Here is a 16,792-nt window from a genome sequence, read left to right as displayed (position 1 = left end):
CCGCCCTGGACCGCCCGTCAAGGGGTGGGTGATATAGAGGCAGCACCGCAGTCGGGAGCCAATGGAGGCGGCAGCTCCTTTTGAGCCGTTATCAGGCGGGTTATCTCCCGGCTGCTGGGGCCCCGGCCACCAATAACCTGCTCCGTGACCAAATATGAGGCTCGGCTCCGCTTCTGGCGTCACACACCTCGTCACGCTGGGTCGGCACCTGGACGTCGCCCGGGGGAGCCAGCTCCCCTTTAGGGCACCTGCCGCTGGCACGGAGTGCATGGGCCCTTCCCACCCATGTCTCCTGGTGGGGCTCACCCTGCTGCCAGAGTCTGGCAAAAGCCGAGTTTCAATGGCGACAGGATTCACCCCAAAGCCTCCACAGGGCTGCCCTTAGCAAAGCCCAAAGATCCCACCACGCCGGCACCTTTCCTTGCGGTGCTCCCCTCACCGGGGTGCCTGGAGACACCAGGGGGGGCACTGAGAGGAAAGCAGCCCGCGGCTCACTGCGGGGTTTGCAGGCTGCACCTTTCCAGCTCCTCGTGGAGGCCGATAGCACATGGTGGTGCCGCCCACGCTGCCTGCAGGTGTGTCCCTGCACTCGCCCAGCAGCGCGGGCGGGAAGGAGGCGGTTTACCCCCAGGCAGGGACCCGGCACCAGCATCGACCGCACGCAGCTCCCCGGCCACCTGCAGCGATACCAATAACGCTGCGCTTGCGCACACCAGCATCTGTCCACGGTGATGCTGCTCAGGAGGGCACGGAGCCAACTCGGCACTGGGGGGACTCGTCCAGCTGAGCTGGGACCAGCTCCAGCAAAACCCGATGGGCACAGGAGGCAGAAGAGAGCAGGAGCTCCCTAGAGGTCTCAGATGCGTGCGAGGACGAGGACAGGCTCGAGCCACACACAGCTGCGCCACATGGCGAACTCTGTCGCCTCTGAGCGGTGCCAGTGGCCAGGGCCTGGCCAGGGCGGTGGGACACAGAGCAGGCAAGGAGAAGGTGACATGGCAGGCGAGTTCACGTTCAAAGGCCACAGATGTGGCAAAACTACCAAAACTGCAGTCACAGCCCCAAACGGTGACGGTGCTGGAAGGGTCCCGCGATATGGCATCCAATCATTATTACCCAGCTGGACTGAGTTGAATACAATGGACTAATTAACTAATTAACTCAAGGTACAGGACCCTGCCTACAAGAGGCAGGCTATTTTCTCTTGGTTGTGGAAGATGCAACAGTGTCCCTGGTGCTGCAGCTCAGGCTGGTGAGCAACAACTGGTGACCCTGATGTGATACATCCGTGAGACCCTGAGAAACCCCGACTCCCTTGCCAGAGCTGGGAGCTCGAGCGAGAGTCCCTCGGTGAAGAAGGTAAAGCTGCAAGCCCTGACGTGGTATTTGCGGGAGGGAAGTGTGCTGGAGTTGGATGAATGGACCGGGTCTCTGCTCACCTTAAAGCCTTCTTGGAAAAGCCTTTGAAAACAAAAATTGTAAAACAAAAAGGGGGAATTATGGCATCCAATCATTATTACCCAGCTGGACTGAGTTGAATAATACAATGAACTAATTAACTAATTAACACAAGGTACTGCCTGGGTGCTGCAGCCCAGGCTGGTGAGCAACACCGTGACCACGGGAGGCCGGTGTGGCAGCAGCCAGGAGGCTGTTGGTGGCCTCAAGACTGTGTGGGCAGCATCACTGCGTGCTACTAGCCTTTGTGAGGGGCTGGCCACCTCCATTGTCCTCACAACACCCCGGGATGGCTCTCTCGTCTCTCTCACTCACTCTTCCTCAATGGCCGCTGTCCCTGGAGGATCTCGCTCGTTGTCCTGCTACCGAGGCCTGCTCTTTCCCTCTCTCTCTTCCCACCAGGATTCCGGTTTCAGGACTTTCCAGCTCTGGGATTGCTGGCCGGGAACGGGCTGGGCATTGGTCAAGGGGTAGTGAGCAGCCACCAACTGTATGTCACTTGCCTGTATAGATTATTATTGTTATTATTATTACTTCCGTTTTTATTTTATTTTTGTTTCAATTAGTAAATAGTTCTTATCTCAAACCATGGGTCTTCCTTCCTTGTCCTGATTCCCCTTCCAAAGTGGGGAGGGGTCACTGCGTGATAGAACAACTGGCTACTGTTTAGCTAAATGCAGGCACTTGTTCCCAGCTCCTTTTTCCCTTCCCTTCCTTTTCATAAACCACCTCGATAATCCTCTTCCTTTGACAGCTCCTGGTCTAATTCTCCATTTTCCCACGGCATTTTTTAATTTCTCTATCCTACTCTGCTTTTTCAAGCACCTAAATTCAGCTTCATGTTGTCTGCAATGGAGTCCCCTTGGAGGTCTCCCTTGCTCCAGGGGGGAAGCTGCACCCTACAGTTTCCTGCAGGAATCCCTGCAGGAAACTGCAGCTTCCCTCTGTTTTCCTGAATTTACAGAAAACTAATTGCAGCCAGATCTGCTCCCAGAGAGTGGTGGCACAGTACTTGCTCCTAAAGACACAGGAGACTGGAAATGGGGATGAGAAGAGTGATAGCAGAAATAAGGAACCCCAAAGAGGGAGGAGGAGGAGCTCCGTGGCGTTTCTTACCAAGACAAGGCTGGTAAAAGGCTTGGGGACCCCGAGAAAAGCTCCTTTACTCTGGAAGGGTTGGAAATTCAGGGGCTCAGTCATTTTTTGGTTGAATCCACAAGCCGTTGTTAGGAGGAGGGTGAGCTGCTGGCACCGGGGAGACGAGAGGCACAAGAGGGGCTGAGGCAGCTGCGAGCATCGGTGCGCTTTCCTAAAGCAGCTTTTTCTCCCCCAAAACAGCATCTTCCTTGTGGGCTTCTTCCTGGGAGTCCTTCAGGTATTACGTTGCCAATCCCCGTGGCTTTATGGAGGCCAGCTGGCGAGCTGCCCTGTGGCAGGAAAGGAGGAAGGGTGTCCCGGATGTCGGGCTGCCATTCAAAAGCGAAACCTCGCCTGCACGGGCGATGGGGACTTCAGGCAGCACCTGAACCCTTCTGGCAGGATCCCGCCATCCAGTCACCCGCGTGGAGCAGTGAGCATGGCACAGCACGGCTGGCCACGCTGCACCAAGGAAGGGCGCGGGCAGGGCGGAATGGGGAACCAGCCAGTGGGTCCATGGGGACTGAGCTGTCCCTGGGGCTGGAAGGACTCTGCCGCAAGAGGCTGCAGCTCCCAGTCTCGTTACAAACCCCCAGGATGATTTTTGGGGTGTTTTTCACTCTCTTGTGCCCCATCCCAGAGGGGAGATGTCCCCATGGCGCCAAATCCTGCAGCGCCCACAGCCCTTCTGACCTTGCCACACTGGGGTAAGTGTCTCCTGCCTTTCCAGCACAGGAAGAACTGGGCTGTAACAGGACAAACGCAGTGCCCAGCTCCAAAACCTCTTGCCATGGTGTAGCTGTGATTTCTAACTGCTGGTATTTTCCGGTGACGTCCCGTGATGGCAGGGGAGGAGTGTGCATTAGCCGTCCTCTTCAAACCGCTGCAAGGCCTCACACTAAAGACTTTCAGAGTTTGGAGTTATGGAGGTTACGTGGAAGGAGGATGGAATATCCCCAGGATTTGCTGGCAAAGGCCGCCCCACCCTTGGGTGCTTGTCAGCTGCATGGAGAAAACTACAGCGAAGACGCCACGATGGACATAATGATTGGTTTTTTGGACATTGCGATACTGGGCTTTTCAGCAGCCACGAGGGAAGAATATTTCCACAGGTATTTTGAGAATGACAATAAAGCCGACATGGCCTTCAGGTTTGCCAGAGGTAACAAGATCCTCTACAGCTTTGTGAGTCATCCCCATCATGAGCTGGACTGTCTGCATCATCCTTGAACAAGAGCTTTACAAGAAGAAAAAACCTCGTTGAGTGCTCTAAAGCCACCACATGGATGAGCCTGTTTTACCTCTCCTGGTTAATGAAGTGCAGAGGCAGGGACAACCCACGGTATCTCCAGCAGTTCCTGCGCAAGATTTGCTCGTTGGTTGCCGACGGCATCTGGAAACACAAGATCCTCTATAGGGAGAAGGAAATCAAGGGCTGCAGCTTGGACCAGCCAGACCTTCTCCCTCTCTTCCTCAACGAGAAGATCTCAAGGAAAGACGTAGACCATGGGAATGTCTACAGCTTCACTCACCTACACCTCCAGGAGTTTTTTGTGGCAATATTTTATGTCCTGGAGGACAATGACGAAATTGTTGGCAACTCAGGGGCTCTTGTGAAGGATGTAAGTATGTTTTTACAAAGCTACAGCGAGTCCAGGAAGGTTTTGAACTTAACAATGTGGTTCCTGTTTGGTCTGGTAAGCCAGAAATCGATAGAGCACATGGACAAAATCATCGGTGCAGAATTTCACCACGAGCCAGGGAACATATGCTGAGGTGGCTTCAGAGGAGGCAGAGAGGCATCTCCCATCCTGGCCAAGCACTGAAGGTTACAGACATGGACACTTTCCACTTTTTGTTTGAGATGAATGAGAAAAGCTTTGTGCAAAATGTGTTGGGTTGTTTCACCGACATAGACTTGCAGGACATCAAGTTGACCCTGTACGACCAAATGGCTCTTTCCTTCTGCATCAGGCCGTGGAACGGGCTGAGCTGCAATCACGCTCCAGGGATGCTCCTTCAACCATCAGGATCCCAGGTGAGAGCTAGCCACATCGTTGCCCCGGACGTACAGGCCCTCTCTGCTCTAGCCACCCCAAATTGCAAAGATATCTCCTTCTCCACCACAAGGTATGCTTTTAAAGGCATTTCAGCTCCTTCCACCCAAACACCAGCTTGTCCTCTCACTGTGGCTCAGTTCCACAGTGAAGAATTTTACTTACTCTTGGGAAGAATTTGTGGGAGAATAAGGATCACATGGGCTCTTCCATCCATGCATGGTGGGGGGATTGATGGAACGGAGCATCACAGCTCAATTCTGCAATCCGAACAGGCCTCCCTGTGCGCGGGTGTTGGTGTGGCTTCATATCCCTCTTCTCGGGTGCAAAGAGGGGACGCCTGGTGCTGGAATTTTAAGTGCACCTGCAGCTTTGCTTGAGAGCAGGAAGGCTCCAGCAGTAATGCTCCTGAATCTTTGCATCTCCAAAGCCATGGGAGGTCCCACGCAAGGAGACCTTCCAGGAGCTGGTGGCAAGCTCTGCTTGAGGGGGTTTGTGTGCCCCTTCAGTATTGAAGCCAGGACCTCCTGGTGCGGGGTGAGGGCTGCCCATTCCCCCCGCTGTTCTGTCTCTCCTCAGCGCCTGCTCTGCGAGGGGATGCGGCAGCCCGACTGCCGCGTGCGCGTCCTGCCGTGAGTGGCCCCGGCACACCCGGGTGTTCCCACAGCACCCCGTGGACATCTCCCTGTCAGCCAAACCCACAGGACAGATTGGAGAGCTGGGGAGATACCCCAAAAAGTCCCTCGAGCTTGAAAGCAGTGACACTGGGATGGTGACCATCACCGTGGTGGGGTGAAGGGCACCCTTGGGCTGACTCCGAGGGTCTTTCCTGCAGGTCTCCAGCAAGCTGTGGTACTCCCGGTACTCCCGCCTCACAAGTGTGTGCTGTAAGGACCTCGCCACCGTGCTGGGCACCAGCCCACGCCTGCAGAAGCTGGATTTGTCCTTCAGCGAGGGGTTTTGCAATGCCAGCTGGCAGCTGCTGTGCCAGGGACTCCAGGTCCGCAACAGCCAGCTGCAGACACTGCAGTAAGAGGCCGTGACAGTGGCCAGCATTCCCCCCTTCCCACCTAGACCACCTCACCAATGGGCCAGTGAAATCCAAGGTGCCTGCCACGACCCTCCTTCCATCCCCACATCCCTGTACTGGCCCCGCGGGGCTGGATGCTGTGAGACAGGATGAGAGATACCAGCATGCCAGCAGCGAGGAGAACAGAGGGTGGATTTTAACAGTTCTTCTCCATTTCTTCCCTGATTTACAGCTTAAGCACATTCGGGATAAATGAGGCAGCGCTGCAAGAGCTGGCGGCCCTGCAGGCACTGAAGCCCCACCTGGAGATCGGGCACCTCCTCGAGCAGGACCAACCAGAGGCAGGGGCCATGGCCCGGCTGCCCTTCTGCTGCAGGGTCCTGTCGGGTGTGGGATGGCCAAGTGGCAGGAAGGCGCTCCCCTCCTTTAGGAGAGGTCCCCTCCTTTAGGAGAGGTTCCCGCAACAGCCAGAGCTGTTTCTAGCCCAGTTCTCCGTGCTGCTGCGGGCACAGGGCCGGGGATTCTGCCTGCACCTGCCATCGGTGGGTGTTTGCCGATGCCAAATAAAGGCCATGGGGCCAGTCCCACGAATCCCCCCATACTCTCCCCCAGCCTCCCCCCATCCCCACCATGCCCGGGGATGCGTCTGTGGGTCTGGCTCCTTCCTATGTCCCTGAGGGATGGCTGATGGACCCGGAAGCCTGGTGCCAGCCCTGCATGTCAGTCTCCAGACGGTTTGGTGTTTTAATAGAAAAAAAAGAGAAATTCACAGTGAAATTAAAAAGAAATCCCTGCAGCGCTGCTCACAGGCGGGACACGGGGCTGTTTTGCTGCTGTGACGTGGTCCCGGGCAAGGAGAGGTGACCTCTGGGGCCAGGGCCACCCCTTTCTGGGGACGCAAGCCCCGCCACCCTGCACGCATGTCCCCAGGGGCTCCCACAGTGTGGCCCAGATGTCCTCACAGTGACGTTCCCGAGGTGCTTCTGCCGACATCATCGTAGTCTGTGTTTCCCGGGTGCTGTGCCAGGGGGTCCCTTGTGGCTCCTGGGGGACTTGGCGAGGGGCAGCTCCCACCTCAGGGGACAGCAAAGGCTGGTGCCTCAGGGGGCTGCTTCATGTCCCTCCTGCCAGACCCAGGCTGGGTCTCACCGCAGCCCCCGTGGATTTGCTGCCTCCTCCCTGCCACCACCACAACCACTCCCTGGAGGTGGCTCTGCAGAGGACAGGGCCGCTGCGGCCCCTCTTACCTGGGTGTGAGACCCAGCCTCGGATAGTCTGTGCCACCCCCTCGGAGATGTCTCCAGCGCCGGCAGTGGGGGACTCTTCCAGCACGGCCACGGCATCGTCGTAGCCGTCCGGGGACCCGTCCTCTGGCAGAGCAGGGGAGTCTGGGACAGGCACGGGAGTGAACAGGAGCTGGGCTCGCATGGGCGAGGTGGGGCCACATCCCCTTGGCTCCCCAGCCCCAGTGCTGGGCCCTGTCCCCTCTCCCCAGGACTCCCCACCAGGTTCCTGCCCAGTCTTCCTACCTGGGGCTACCTTGGGGTCACCCTCCTCCATGTCATCACCAATATAATATGGCAGCTTCGTCCCTGATCCTTCGGACAGGGAGCCTGGCAGGGGGAGGACGGGATGCTGGGGTTGGCCAGAGCCGGCACCATGCACAGCACGGCCGCCGGCCACAGAGCAGGGCCACGGTGGTACCGGGAGACACCCCCATGCCATGGGGATGAGCCAGTGCCACACCAATGGTCCCTGACCCGGGCTCCTGCTTCCAGTGCCATGGTGGGGCCGTGGGGAAGAGTCCCTCCTATCTTCAGGGACAATCACCAGGCACAGAGGGGCTGCACCAACCTGAGCGACTAGGCACCTCCTGGTACTCTGGTGCCAGAGTGTAGTCCAGCTCCTCATAGACAGCGTCTGAGATGGCGTCTGTGGCTCTGCTGGGGCCTGAAATGATGGGCAGCACCCACTAATTGCCATGGGGACCAGGAGAGGTATCGGGGTCACCCGCTGTCTGCCCTACCATTGAGGAACCCCAGGACCCCCAAACTTGCTCTGCCGTGGCACCCACCCACTGGCACCCACCTCGGCAGTGAGCCCGGGTGCGGCACACCTGGACAGTCAGGGCGCCCACGGCCAGACACAGCAGCGTCCCCAGGACCATGCACAGGACCATGGGCACTGGCATGGTCCCCACTGCTGCCACCACTGCTGCAGCGGTGCTGCTGGGGACACCTGCAGGGACAGCACGAGGCGCCGTGAGGATGGGGATCCCAGCCAGCCTGGCACAGGGGGGCTGCTGGCATGGGCAGAGCTACCTGTGCACGTGGCACCATCCAGGCAGCGGCTGCTGGGGGATGGGCTGGGCGTTCCACTCATGCCGCCATCACTGTCCTCGTCACAAGTGACATGGGCATCCTCGCCGTGGCTGCAGGCCTGCAGGCTCCACAGTGCCGAGGGGCACCGCCAGAGTGAGCGGGTCCCCTCCTCACAGTCCACCCAGGCCAACCAGGCAGGTAACGGGTGTCGGGTGGTGGCAGCCACCAGGCTTCCCCCAGCCCCGCAGCCCAGCTGCCAGCAGACAGCTGCGGCCGTGGCGGGGCTGGTGCCATTGGCACACACGCGGCCCCAGGTGCCGTTGTAGAGCACCTCCAGGTGCCCGCTGCAGCGGCTGCTGCCGCCCACCAGCCGTAGGGAAAGCTGCTCTGCAAGGGGATGCAAGAGGGGTTACAGCACAGCCGGGCAAGGAACTCCATGGAGGACGGTGCCCCCGGACACGAACCAGGGGCGCACGGCACTGACCTGAGCAGACAGTGCCGGCCCTGCGGCCACTCCGGCAGCTGTGCCACACCAAGGCCGGGCAGTCCCAGAGAGATGCCTCGGTGCCGGTGCAGCCGCTGGCATGCGGCCACAGCAGCCCCAGGCCGGCACCAAAGCGAGCCAAGCCGGGTGCCTCCAGCGCCGTTCCGCAACCCATCTGGCGGCAGACGACGGCAGCGTCCAGAAGGTCCCAGCTGTCCTGGCAGACGGTGGCCCAGGTGCCGTTGACATAGACCTCCACCTGCCCAGCACAGCGCCCGGGGCCGCCCACCAGCCTCACCTGACGGCTGCCTGTGGGGCACAGATGGGACCAGGCTGGGGCGGCCGCTCGGGGTGCCGGCACCCCCCGGCCCTTCCCCAAACACTCACCCGAGCAGACAACAGCCACCTCCTCGGGGCTGCTGCTCGGCATGGCTGCCATCCCTGAGATGTTACACTGGGCTATGTTCTCCTCAGAGCCGGCACACCGCAGCCTCTGCAGCCCCATGCTGCCTGAGCCTGGCATGGCGTAGACCTTCTCCGGCACACCGCAGCCCAGCTGCCGGCACACCACGACGGCAGACCGGGCATCCCATGACCCCGCTGCCACACGGGCCCAGGTCCCAGGGCTTGTGGTGACCTCCAGCCGGCCGTCGCACTGGCTCTCCCCCTCCAGCAGCCGCACGGACACAGTGACACCTGCAAAACGGCCCTGTGACCTCCGCGCGCCATTTCGGGGCTGTCCCAAAAGCGGTTGAAGGCTTTTCCTGGCAGATGCCATACGGACCTGAGCAGTTGACAGCGGCAGCGTGGCCGGGGGACAGGCAGGCTTCCCCAGCACCGCCGTGGGGCACTCGCCCAGGTGCCGCTCACTCCCACTGCAGCTGAAGGCGTCCCGCCACAGTGGCCCGTCGCCCCCACCGAAGGAACCTCCCGGGAGTACGGTGGCGGCAGGGCTGCAGCCCAGGTGGTGGCAGAGGACATGGGCATTGGGCAGGTCCCAGCCAGTGGCGCACAGGGACCCCCACGTGCCCCCCACCTCTGCCTCCACCCGCCCGGCGCAGCCTGAGCTGTAGTTCACCAGCCGGAAACCCGTGTAGGCTGCGGCAGAGAAACGGTGTTGGAGGGGGGATGATGGTGCAGGGAACCCCGACACCCCCCAGCATCCCCAGAACTTACGGGAGCAGATGATGCTGGCGTGGCCGGTGCAGCCCCTTCCCTGGGGCGGCTGTCGGGCGCAGGCAGAGAGGATGGGCTCAGTGCCGGTGCACTCGAACTCTTCCTCCCAGAGCGGCCCCGTACCCGCCTCAAACTGGCTGCCACCGGGGACAGCCAGCACCACGCCGCAGCCCAGCTCCCGGCACACCACCTGGGCGGCCTTGATGTCCACGTGCTCCTCGCAGACGCTGGCCCACGCTCGGCCCTGCCGCACCTCCAGCCGCCCAGCACAGGCACTGTCGCCACCAACCAGCCGGGCAAATCCTGCCAGGAGAGGCGTGGGGGTCACTGGTGTGGAATACACATCCCACAGTCGTGGCCGGTCCCACCTCCTACCTTGGCAGACGACGGCGGTATCATAGTCATGAATGCCATTGTAGGGTCCCCAGCCGCGGATCTCGCACTCCCAGAGGGCTGCCTCATCCCCACGGCAGTCGATTAGAACCAGGTTGACGGGGCCATCGCCTTTGCCGAAGTGGGTGCTGGCAGGGTAGGCGCCGGCAGCTGAGCCACAGCCCAGCTGCTGGCAAACCACCTCGGCGTCCTCCATGTCCCAGTTGTTGTCCGCCAACGTGCCCCAGCGGCCCCGCAGCTTTGCCTCCACCCTCCCAGCACAGGGACTCGCTCCAGCCACCAGCCTCAGCTCCACCGCCTCTGCACCAAGAAACCAGCACAGCCTCAGCCCTGCCCAGGGATGCCGCGGCACACGGCATGTGTCTCGGCACGGCCTTCCTATCTCACCTGTGCAGATCACTCCCACGTCATTCTTGTGGTCGCAGTAATGCTGTCCCCAGCCGAAGTGGGGACAGTCCTGCAGCGTCGCCTCGCTGCCCCAGCAGAAGAAGGGCTGGAGCCAGATCCGGCCAGTGCCCTGCCCGAACAGGGCGTAGGGGGACGACTTGGCCACCTGGCCGCAGCCCAGCTGCCGGCACACCACCTTGGCCCAATGGGCATCCCAGTGGAAGTCGTAGACGCAGACGGAGCCCCACTCGCCCTCGTGCTTCACCTCCACCCGGCCGGCGCAGCGGTCACCGCCATCCACCAGACGCAGCTCCCCGGTGCCTGCGGCAAGGAGGGTGCTGAGCTCGGCCCAGGGCTGGAGGGAGTCCCTGCCCTATGGCTGCCCCCACCCTGGCGCTCACCCCTGCAGAGCTGCACGCAGAGGAGCACCACCAGCACCCCAACAGGCACCATCCTGCTGCCCTGGACCCCCTTGCACGGGGCGGGTGATATAGAGGCAGCACCGCAGCCGGGAGCCAATGGAGGTGGCAGCTCCTTTTGAGCCGTTATCAGGCGGGTTATCTCCCGGCTGCTGGGGCCCCGGCCTCCAATAACCTGCTCCGTGACCAAATATGAGGCTCGGCTCCGCTTCTTGCGTCACACACCTCGTCACGCTGGGTCGGCACCCGAACGTCCCCAGGGGGAGCCAGCCCCTGCTTAGGGCACCTGCCGCTGGCACGGGGTGCATGGGCCCTTCCCACCCATGTCCCCTGGTGGGACTGACCCTGCTGCCAGAGTCTGGCAAAAGCTGAGTCTCAATGGCGACAGGATTCACCTCAAAGCCTCCACAGGGCTGCCCTTGGCACCGCCAAAAGACCCCATCACGCCGGCATCCGTCCTTGCGGTGCTCCCCTCATCGGAGTGCCTGGAGACCCCAGGGGGGGAACTAAGGAGAAAGCAGCCCCTGGCTCACCGCGGGGTTTGCGGGCTGCACATTTCCAGCTCCTCGCGGAGGCCGATAGCACATGGTGGTGCCGCCCGCGCTGCCTGCAGGTGTGTCACCACGCTCGCCCAGCAGCACAGGCGGGAAGGAGGCGGTTTACCCCCAGGCAGGGACCCGGCACCAGCATCGACCACACACAGCTCCCCGGCCACCTGCAGCGCTACCAATAACGCTGCGCTTTCGCACACCAGCATCTGTCCACAGTGATGCTGCTCAGGAGGGCACGGAGCCAACTCGGCACTGGGGGGACTCGTCCAGCTGAGCCAGGACCAGCACCATCAAAACCCGATGGACACAGGAGGCAGAAAAGAGCAGGAGCTCCCTAGAGGTCTCAGATGTGTGCGAGGACGAGGACAGACTCGAGCCACACACAGCCGCGCCACATGGCGAACTCTGTCGCCTCTGAGCGGTGCCAGTGGCCAGGGCCTGGCCAGGGCGGTGGGACACAGAGCAGGCGAGGAGGAGGTGACATGGCAGGCGGGTTCACGTTCAAAGGCTGCAGATGTGGCAAAACTATCAAAACTGCAGTCACAGCCCCAAACGGTGATGGCGCGGGAAGGGTCCTGCGACCCACGGGAGGCCGGTGTGGCAGCAGCCAGGAGGCTATTGGTGGTCTCGAGACTGCGCGGGCAGCACCACTGCGTGCTACCAGACTTCGTGAGGGGCCAGCCACCTCCATCATCCTCGCACCACCCCAGGATGGCTCCTGGGGCTGGTCCCAACATTGGTGTCACCCGGCATGTCCCTGCAGGAAACTGCCAAGGCCTGCGTCTCCCTGCTGCCCGCACGCAACGCAAGGGAGACCCTGCCACGGATGGAAACATCGCCAGGGCTGACATGCTGGCACAGGGGAAGACGACATGGCTTTGTGACCATGGGCCTCGCTGACACAAGGAGTCCTCACCCCGTCCAGGCTCCCTTCCAGGACATTTGTATTCCAGATTCATGGAACACCTCCCTTCTCTCCTCAGGAGCAGCTCGGCGCAGGAGGTGTCGCCCGCGCGGACACATCGTTCTGCAAAGAGCCAAGCGGCTGCTGAGGTGGAGCACGTACAATGGCACAGCAGGTGGAGCGGCCGCGGGCAGACGGCGCGCACAAGGAGGTGCTGCGGGAGGGCACCGGGCACTGCCTGACTTCCACGACATCAGTTGCTCTTCCCTTTCCCACCAACACTGTAACCCCATCATAGGAAGGCGCTCCCCTCCTTTAGGAGAGGTCCCCGCAACAACCGCAGCCCTTTCTAGCCCCGTTCTCGGTGCTGACGCCTTCATGGGCAAATGGGTAGTCCACACCATGGAACGTCACCCTCGCTGTAAACTGGAAGTTTGCTGGGGACGGGCTCCCTTTGTCTTCGCCCTCTCTCGTCTGTCTCGCTCACTCTTCCTCAATGGCCGCTGTCCCTGGAGGGTCTCGCTCGTTGTCCTGCTATCAAGGCCTGCTCTTTCCCTCTCTGTCTTCCCACCAGGATTGCCGTTTCAGGACTTTCCTGCTCTGGGATCGCTGGCCGGGAACGGGCTGGACATAGGTCAAGGGGTGGTGAGCAGCCACCAACCGTACGTCACTTGCCTGTATAGACTATTATTGCTATCATTATTACTTTCATTTTTATTTTATTTTCATTTCAATTATTAAATAGTTCTTATCTCAACCCATGGGTCTTCCTTCCATGTCCTGATTCCACTTCCAAAGTGGGGAGGAGTCACTGCATGACAGAACAACTGGCTACTGTTTGGCCGTGGATAAGGGCTAAATGCAGACACTTGTTCCCGGTTCCTTTTTCCCTTCCCTTCCTTTTCATACATATAACCTCGATAATCCTCTTCCTCTGGCAGCTCCCGGTCTAATTCTCCATTTCCCACAGTGTTTTTTAATTTCTCTATCCTACTCTGCTTTTTCAAGCACCTAAATTCAGCTTCATGTTGTCTGCAATGGGGTCCCCTTGGAGGTCTCCCTTGCTCCAGGGTGGAAGCCGCACCCTGTAGTTTCCTGCAGGAATCCCTGCAGGAAACTGCAGCTTCCCTCTGTTTTCCTGAATTTACAGAAAACTAATTGCAGCCAGATAAGCTCCCAGAGACTGGTGGCACAGTACTTGCTCCTAAAGATACAGGAGACTGGAAATGGGGATGAGAAGAGTGATAGCAGAAATAAGGAACCCCAAAGAGGGAGAAGGAGGAGCTCCATGGTGTTTCTTACCAAGACAAGGGTGGTAAAAGGCTTGGGGACCCCGAGAAAAGCTCCTTTACTCTGGAAGGGTTGGAAATTCAGGGGCTCGGTGGTTTTCCGGTTGAATCCACGACCCGTTGTTAGGAAGAGGGTGAGGTGCTGGCACCGGGGAGGCGAGAGGCACAAGAGGGGCTGAGGCAGCTGCAAGCATTGGTGTGCTTTCCTAAAGCAGCTTTTTCTCCCCCAAAACAGCATCTTCCTTGTGGGCTTATTGCTGGGAGTCCTTCACGTATTACGTTGCCCATCCTGGTGGCTTTATGGAGGCCAGCAGGCGAGCTGCCCTGTGGCAGGAAAGGAGGAAGGGTGTCCCGGATGTCGGGCTGCCATTCAAAAGCGAAACCTTGCCTGCACAGGCGATGGGGACTTCAGGCAGCACCTGAACCCTTCCGGCAAGATCCCACCATCCAGTCACCCGCATGGAGCGGTGAGCATGGCACAGCACGGCTGGCCATGCTGCACCAAGGAAGGGCGCGGGCAGGGCAGGATGGGGAACCAGCCAGTGGGTCCATGGGTGTCGCAGCCGTCTCGGGGACGGAGAGAAGAATGACACAGAATTCAGGTGCAGGAGAAAGAGCCAACGCCAACAGCAGGAGCAGCAGCAGCAGTAGCAGCATCGGCAGCAGCAGCATCAGCAGCATCAGCCGTTTATTAATTACAAATCCGTGTATATATATAATATGGTTCACAAGGATGGCCAAGGCAATTGGTCGCTTGACCATCCACCTCCCAGAGTGATTCGCTAAATGCTACAACACCCATTTCAAAACAACTTTCCCAGTGTGCCATAAACAAGACTGCATAACAAGCTACAGGTGCAAGATAAAGTCTTAGTTTACAAAAACCTCAAACTGTTTCTCAGCTAGCCTGCATGGGAAAAAGAACTTTCACAGGACGCTGCAGTAGCTGGAAAATTTCTGCTTCTAGCCTTTTTGTATCCACAATTCCCCCTTTTTGTTTAAGACTAATTTAAAGTAGGCAGAGAGATTCTCCAGCAATGCCATAAGAGATACACATATAGCAAACCCAGTTATACGTCCAGTCATTAATTCTAAATAGCCTTAAGGGCTCTACATTCTGACTCCATAACATAAGAAACTTTAAGTTCAGTCTCTGCTTGTAGAAGGACCGGGCTGATGGTCGATGTCTTGGTCGTCATCAGGAGGATCATCAATCGAATGATCTGCATTCTGGCCGTCATTTGAAGGTTGCCTTGGAGGTTGCCTGTTCTGCTTCTGGTGCCGCAGGCCAGGGCGACGCATCTTGCAGGTAGCCATCGTACCCCAGTATCTGTGGAAACGCAAGCATACCCACGACCCCAAGCAATAAGCTCACACGGGCCTTCCCACTTCTTAGTGAGTAGGTCCCGTACCCAGACTTTCGCTCGGGCAGGTGCGTCTCGCCTGAAGACTGCAACGAAAGAGAATGATTCAGAATAACAGGATTATTTGAATTTGGTGGCACTGTAAGATGATTAATTGTATATAATGCTTTTTCTAGTCGACTCTGTGGGGTTTTCTCCATGCATTCCCCCTTTTGTTTATCTAAAACACGCTTCAAAGTGCCATGAGCGCGTTCAACAATGGCTTGGCCAGTAGGAGAATGCGGAATACCCAAAGGTATGATTTACACCCCATAGGTTGTAAAAACTGCCGTGTCTTCTGTGAGACATAGGCCGGGCCATATCGGTTTCACAGAAAAAGGCACGCCCAAGACCGCGAAAGGCGAGTTTCAATGGGCAATGACATCGCTGACCTTTCTCCCCAGTATGAGCAGATTGCCCACATAGCTGAGGAGAAAGTGTCAATAGACACGTGCACATACTTAAATCTGCCAATTCAGGAACATGCGTTACATCCAGTCTGCAAAGCTGCAGGGCCTTTAGGCCCCTGGGTTACCCCCGATGGCAGAGGTGCCGCAAGTCCGTGGCAGTCAGCGCAAGCGCTGACCAATGTCCCGAGCACTCAGTGGGCGTTAAGTGGAACTGTTTCTGCAGGGTATGCGCACTTTGATGGAAGAAACTATGCGATGCCTTGGCTTGCGCAATTTTTGTCAGGCTGAGGCGCTACCCCACGCAGGGTTAGCTAGCATGTCAGCCCCTGGCATTGCCTTCTGTTATAAAACCTGGCAAGTTGGTGTGACTATGGATATGCAAAATGTAATAGCGGATGAACTCGAGCTTGAATTGCACACCACAAAGTTTTTCAATAGTGAAAACAGAGCCGCATTATTCACTTCCTTCAAAAGTGAACAATCTAAGCGTTGGGTTATGTCTGCTACGTAAGCAGAAATCAGTGACCAATTCTAAGGTACCTGAGAGAACCGCTGAAAGCCATGGCAACAGCCTCAGTTCAACCAACTGGGCTGAGCTGACTCGTGGCCTTCCAGCACCTGCCACTCAGATTCCTCCTTCCAGGTAACAATAGCTTTCCCGGTTTTCCCGGACCCGTCGGTGAAGACGGTGGGTCCTTGCACTGGCACTCCGACTATTTTTTGGCCGCAAGGTAAAGCTTGTCGATTTTGCCAATTGCAGTAATTTATGGCCGGGCAGATGATAAGCAATCTGTCCCGAAAAGTTTTGCAGCGCACTTTGCAGAGGAGCACTGTTAGTAAGGCTCCACTCAAAGTGCTCCTGCTGTACTGGAAGAACAATTGTTGCAGGATCTGCTGCCATCAATTGCAAACACCGTTGGCAGCATTTGATTGTCAGACAAGCGATCAATTCAAACAATGTGGATGCTGTCTTTTTTGGCTGATGTGGCAAAAAGACCCATTCCCGAATATGCAAATGGTCAGGCCACTGTTTATTCCACTGGCCAATGATACCTGTAGGATGAAAATCTGGAGTGGTAATGAAAACAGTGATATCAATGGAGGGATCCACTCGATAAACCTGACATGCAGAAACAGCCTGTTGAACCTCCTCCAGCACTTGATGTGGTTCAGGAGTCAACTTCCAAGGTGAAATCAACTCGGAGTCCCCCTTTAAAATATTAAAAAGCGGGGAAAGTTGTGCCTGTGGTTAGCCCTAGATAAGGACGTAACCAATTGATGATACCCAGCAATTTCTGAGCATCATTCAAGGTTTTAATAGAACCCGAGAATTGCACCTCTTGGTGTTGTATAGTTTGGTCCAGAATTCTGAC

General features: G+C 58.1%; 2 protein-coding genes across 2 annotated transcripts; one reads left to right on the top strand and one right to left on the bottom strand.

Moving 5' to 3' along the window:
* The first annotated feature begins 3,630 nt into the window (after positions 1–3,630).
* On the top strand, positions 3,631–5,685 carry LOC104374958 (NACHT, LRR and PYD domains-containing protein 3-like). The gene is given in 7 exon segments (XM_086613587.1): positions 3,631–3,777; positions 3,779–3,844; positions 3,846–4,314; positions 4,317–4,588; positions 4,590–4,633; positions 5,232–5,439; positions 5,488–5,685. Coding segments are annotated over 7 exon segments (1,404 nt in total).
* Positions 5,686–6,640: 955 nt separating this feature from the next.
* Positions 6,641–10,896, bottom strand: LOC147528583 (scavenger receptor cysteine-rich type 1 protein M130-like). Its single transcript, XM_086613586.1, is given in 14 exon segments — positions 6,641–6,756; positions 6,930–7,070; positions 7,212–7,295; positions 7,537–7,632; positions 7,771–7,920; positions 8,004–8,390; positions 8,488–8,796; positions 8,875–9,183; positions 9,272–9,304; positions 9,307–9,585; positions 9,664–9,966; positions 10,039–10,356; positions 10,444–10,764; positions 10,845–10,896. Coding segments are annotated over 14 exon segments (2,898 nt in total).
* Positions 10,897–16,792: the final 5,896 nt, after the last annotated feature.

The sequence above is a fragment of the Tauraco erythrolophus genome, chromosome 6, assembly GCF_009769465.1.
Source record: "Tauraco erythrolophus isolate bTauEry1 chromosome 6, bTauEry1.pri, whole genome shotgun sequence".
NCBI lineage: Eukaryota > Metazoa > Chordata > Aves > Musophagiformes > Musophagidae > Tauraco > Tauraco erythrolophus.
Note: the sequence above shows the minus strand (reverse complement) of the source record. Positions and strands in the feature narration are given on the sequence as shown.